At 39.8% G+C, this 4,391-nt stretch overlaps 1 protein-coding gene across 1 annotated transcript; it reads left to right on the forward strand.

Moving 5' to 3' along the window:
• Positions 1-3,417: 3,417 nt before the first annotated feature.
• Positions 3,418-4,113, forward strand: LOC119736772 (perlucin-like protein). The gene has a single exon (XM_038210783.1). It carries the CDS (start codon positions 3,418-3,420, stop codon positions 4,111-4,113), a length of 696 nt encoding a protein of 231 aa, XP_038066711.1.
• Positions 4,114-4,391: the final 278 nt, after the last annotated feature.

Genomic DNA, 4,391 nt, shown 5'->3' on the forward strand with positions numbered 1-4,391 from the left:
TTATCACACGAATGTATTAATTGAGGTCTCTTTCATTGAAGGATTATAAAGTTTTGCGTCAAAGATAGAATGAGATTCAATAAATGTGGTTGTAGATTAATGAAAAGGACCAACACAGATTGTTATTTGTTATAATATATATTTGGAAATATTTAGAATTTAGAAAGCTTTCTTGTTTGATTTGTTGAAACACCAAGTGTCTTTTTGCAACACTGATCATATCTCAAGGGATGCTTGTGCAGTGCACAAAAGAACGTGAAAGTATCACGCGACTGCACATCCAATTTGTAAACATATATATTTTGGTCTATACATGTAGTTACTGATTCAAGATGGTTCCTGTGAACCATCTTGGAAGCAGACAATTTATCTGAAGATTATTCATCTTTGATGTAATCAACCCGTTCATGAATTTCTGTTACAGTTCATAAACCGATATGCCAGAAATCATTCAATTTTGTAGCAAAGTTCCTTTTTAGAGTAAATGATGCATCCACATGGATTGTACTAAACTGTATTGAAACTGTAGATATGCAAGTGTGCCTAAAGAATATAAATGGTTTATATTTTTCTGTGTAACCTTGTTCAACTTCCAACGTTGATCTTTTTTCGCTACAACTCTAGCTAATGATAATGTGTATATTTTGGACAAAAAAATTATATTCTTCTATAAACATTTGCTTTTCTAATAATTTGCCAAAATATTCCCAACCGAAATAAAAGGATTGAAATTAAAGAAAAGAATTTCATTTCAATGTGTTTTATTGTAGCATTGTGTGTTTATTTGATACGGTGACAAGAGGCGCTCACTTGTAGCTCAGTCCAAAAAGCACTAATATGCTATTTAAAAACTGTAATTTCATTCATTTTTTTTTACAAGAAAAGGAAACTTATAAACAAAACACAGAGAAAAAGACAGCATAATAACTGTCACGGTGACCATAGATGAAAATATGATGTAGATCAATAATTCCATGTCAACAACCCAAAGTAAACATGAACCCATAAGTTTAAAAGGGCCAGATTGAAGGGCCATCGCTCCACTAAATCAAAAATAATTAATCAGTTGATAACAGCTGGCAGCTAAACTTTAAACAACAAAGATGACTGGGACAAATTCCAGGCTTCCTTCCATCACACGCCCTGCCAGCCCTCATTCTAATTGGTCTGGAGACGCCTGTGCTGGAAATAATAGAGACAACGTTTCTTTAATATGTTGGAACATCACCTAGTAGGGAGAATCCCAACTTGCACAGGGTTTGTAGTCAATACATTCTCCCTCGAGATGTAATAATGGGGATATCCAAACTCATTACCAATCGAATTATGAAATGATACTTATTGTATCGCTTTAGTTGTTGATAGAATATGAAAGAACACCTGTCCAATACGATTGGATCTGTGTGGAAAGTCGTTCCTCGTTTCGTCTTCAGATGTCACGAATGTACACGGTGCCACCTCAAACAAAAACCCGAACCGTTAAAGCGCCCTTCTTTTCACATCTTGTATTTAGTGCATGCATGCCATGATTTTTTTTATGGTTTTTATTAGGCATAATAGTAACGATGTTATCACCACATCCCCTTTTTATTACCCCATGCGACAAAACAGCTGGTAAAGAAATCAGGCTTCGACAAGTAACAGAACTTTGTTTACGTTCGGCCAGAGCAGTTTATTGCCAGATCGATTATCAGCAAAAGTTTTCCGGTCGCTGCAATCCGCGAAAACTTGTTCATTTTGTTAAGTAAAACATCAAATTGTCTCCAATTGTTTGCGATCATAGGAATTGTTAAACATTAACGCAAATATTAACAATGATTTTCCGGTCGTGGCGATCCCCGCGAAAATCTATAGCCCAATGTCATGTTCCCGGTCGTAGCGATCCCCGTGGAACCCAATAACAGAGCTAAACAATAACTGTACAAGTATTATTTCCGGTCGTTGCGATCCCCGCGAAATAATAACGTATATCCAGTATTCCAATTTTTTCCGGTCGTAGCGATCCCCGCGAAACAGCAACAAAGCAATAACATAACTGTACAAGTATATTTCCGGTCGTTGCGATTCCCGCGAAATAATAACGTATAAACCAATAATCCCATTTGTTTCCGGTCGTAGCGATCTCCGCGAAACAATCACATTAACTGTACAAGTACAAGTGTATTTCCGGTCGTTGCGATCCCCGCGAAATAACAAAATATATCATCACTATTCCAATTGGTTTCCGGTCGTGGCGATCCCCGCGAAACCCAAAAGCCGCCTTACGGTTAATTGCGTGCCAAGCAAAACATTCCATCATAATTCTCCGTCCCCGTTAATTTGCCAAACAACTTGCATGTTTCCCGAACTCCACTAATTTACACGGATTTATAATACATGAAAAACAAGGTCTGTTGTACAAAAATGTACAGTGAGGTTCAACACGAGCCCGTGATAAATCGGTGTAGTGATTGACATTAAAAATGTTGTCCGACATGACTTTTATCAAATTCAATGATTTCAATGGTGACTACAAAATTCGGGGATGTCAACCTTGAGTAAATTGATAAGCTTTAGACTTATGCAGGCGTTCTGAATGAAATTCCGCTCTGGACTCCAATTCGGGGAGGGGCGAAAACCTCCTGGAAACCTCAATAAATTGCTCTTGATCTGTTACCGTGAGTTTCTGGTTTAATTGTTTCAATTTTAATCAGTGATGCAGTTTGCTTTTATTGTTAACTTTGATTCACGTTTTTTAAAGGTTGCATTCGCTTTTATTATTTGAAGACAGATCATATTCGCGATATGGAATGTATTCTGGAAACAAAACAAGGAACGGGTTTAGATTCGCAGAGTTCCCAAAATGAAACCAAAGCGGTCCCATTGAGATAAGTATTTGTGGATAGCTTTAAAGCAATTGTTAAAATGAATCAAAACATAATCACGTGTAGACAAAAGACTGTTAATAAACCATTTTAAATAGTTTGTACATTCTTTGAGGGTTTATCACAACGCTAGCACTGCTTCTTGGAAACATTTCTTTGAAGACAATTTTGTGCACGACAAAATTGTATTTCCCTGCAAGTTCAACACAGTCCCCAGTGAAATTAATTTTCAGGTGTCGTACAGCGCGTCCTTCACACGCTGCAATAGTTACCATTGAGCTTCATCAGTTTCAGCGTAAGCACATTTGTTGTGCTCTGGTAGATCTGAATGGGTTCTGAGTTGAGTATTGCGTTCTCTACGCCTCCCCCGTCACAACACCAGAGCACTGTATCTATGGTAACCGACTTGTTTACCTGTCAAACCATCGCTCTTATTGCTTTGCCGCAGCTGGGAGTCGTCATTCCAGCCACTGATTCGCTCTGTATCAAGCCTCGTCCTGGTTTCAGAGATACAGATATTTGGAATAGTCCTTAGCAACATCTTCAGTTCATCATGGCGTTTTGGTCCGAATTTATCGTCATCGTTGCTATCATTTCATCTATCAAAACTGTACTTGGCTCAGGGTTCTGTCCTTCTCGGCTCTCTGTCAAATGCCTCTCTCGGCTCATTGTGGAATGTTCTTGCCCGCCAGAGTGGCAACTGTGGGGGAACGAGTGTTATCGCATCACTCCTTTACCGCATACTAGGGATGACGCCAAGACAGCTTGCCAAGACATGGGAAGCAAGATGGCTGCTCCTCGCTCGCTGGAGGAAATGAACTTTATGGTGGAATTGGCGCAAAAGGTGGACAGTGCATACTCTGCCTGGATCGCCTGCAATGACAAAGAAATTGAAGGAACTTGGGAGTGTGACGGTCAGGAAGGTCGCAAGCCCTTCTTACTTTGGGATGATGGGCAACCAAATGATTTATTCAATCAAGATTGTGTGGCAATAAAGTCGACAAAAAACGGCAAAATGGATGACGAATACTGTTATCGCTCTCACTTGGCGTTTTGTGTTCGTCGAGCTGCCTGTACTCACGGCCTATTAAACCAAACTTCGTCACTGATGCCTCTCTACCGACACACACGGCCGCAGTCTCAACCCAACCTGCCTCCGCGACCGCAACATCCGGGGGTTCATCACCGAGAGCGTGGCCGTCCGTGGCTCAACCGACAAGGAGCCCAGATGTCGCTCTTTCAACAATAACATATCTGCAGAAGGGAATCAGCTGAATCCAGGACACATATCAACAGAGGGCACCGGCTAGTCATGGACATTGAAGTGTCTTGGAAAGGTAGTCTACCAACATGATTTAGTTTAACACTTACATTTACTTACCGGTACAAGAATTGTATACGGGAAGTTGGTGACGATGCAATTAATTCGCTTTTCCGGAAAATAAGAAAACGGGCGACCGAACTTTTGTTCGAGAAAGCAAAAAAGGTTATCAATAATCGTTTCTATAGCAGATAAGATTTGATTTG

The sequence above is a fragment of the Patiria miniata genome, unplaced genomic scaffold (assembly GCF_015706575.1).
Source record: "Patiria miniata isolate m_02_andy unplaced genomic scaffold, ASM1570657v1 HiC_scaffold_3, whole genome shotgun sequence".
Classification (NCBI taxonomy): Eukaryota; Metazoa; Echinodermata; class Asteroidea; order Valvatida; family Asterinidae; genus Patiria; species Patiria miniata.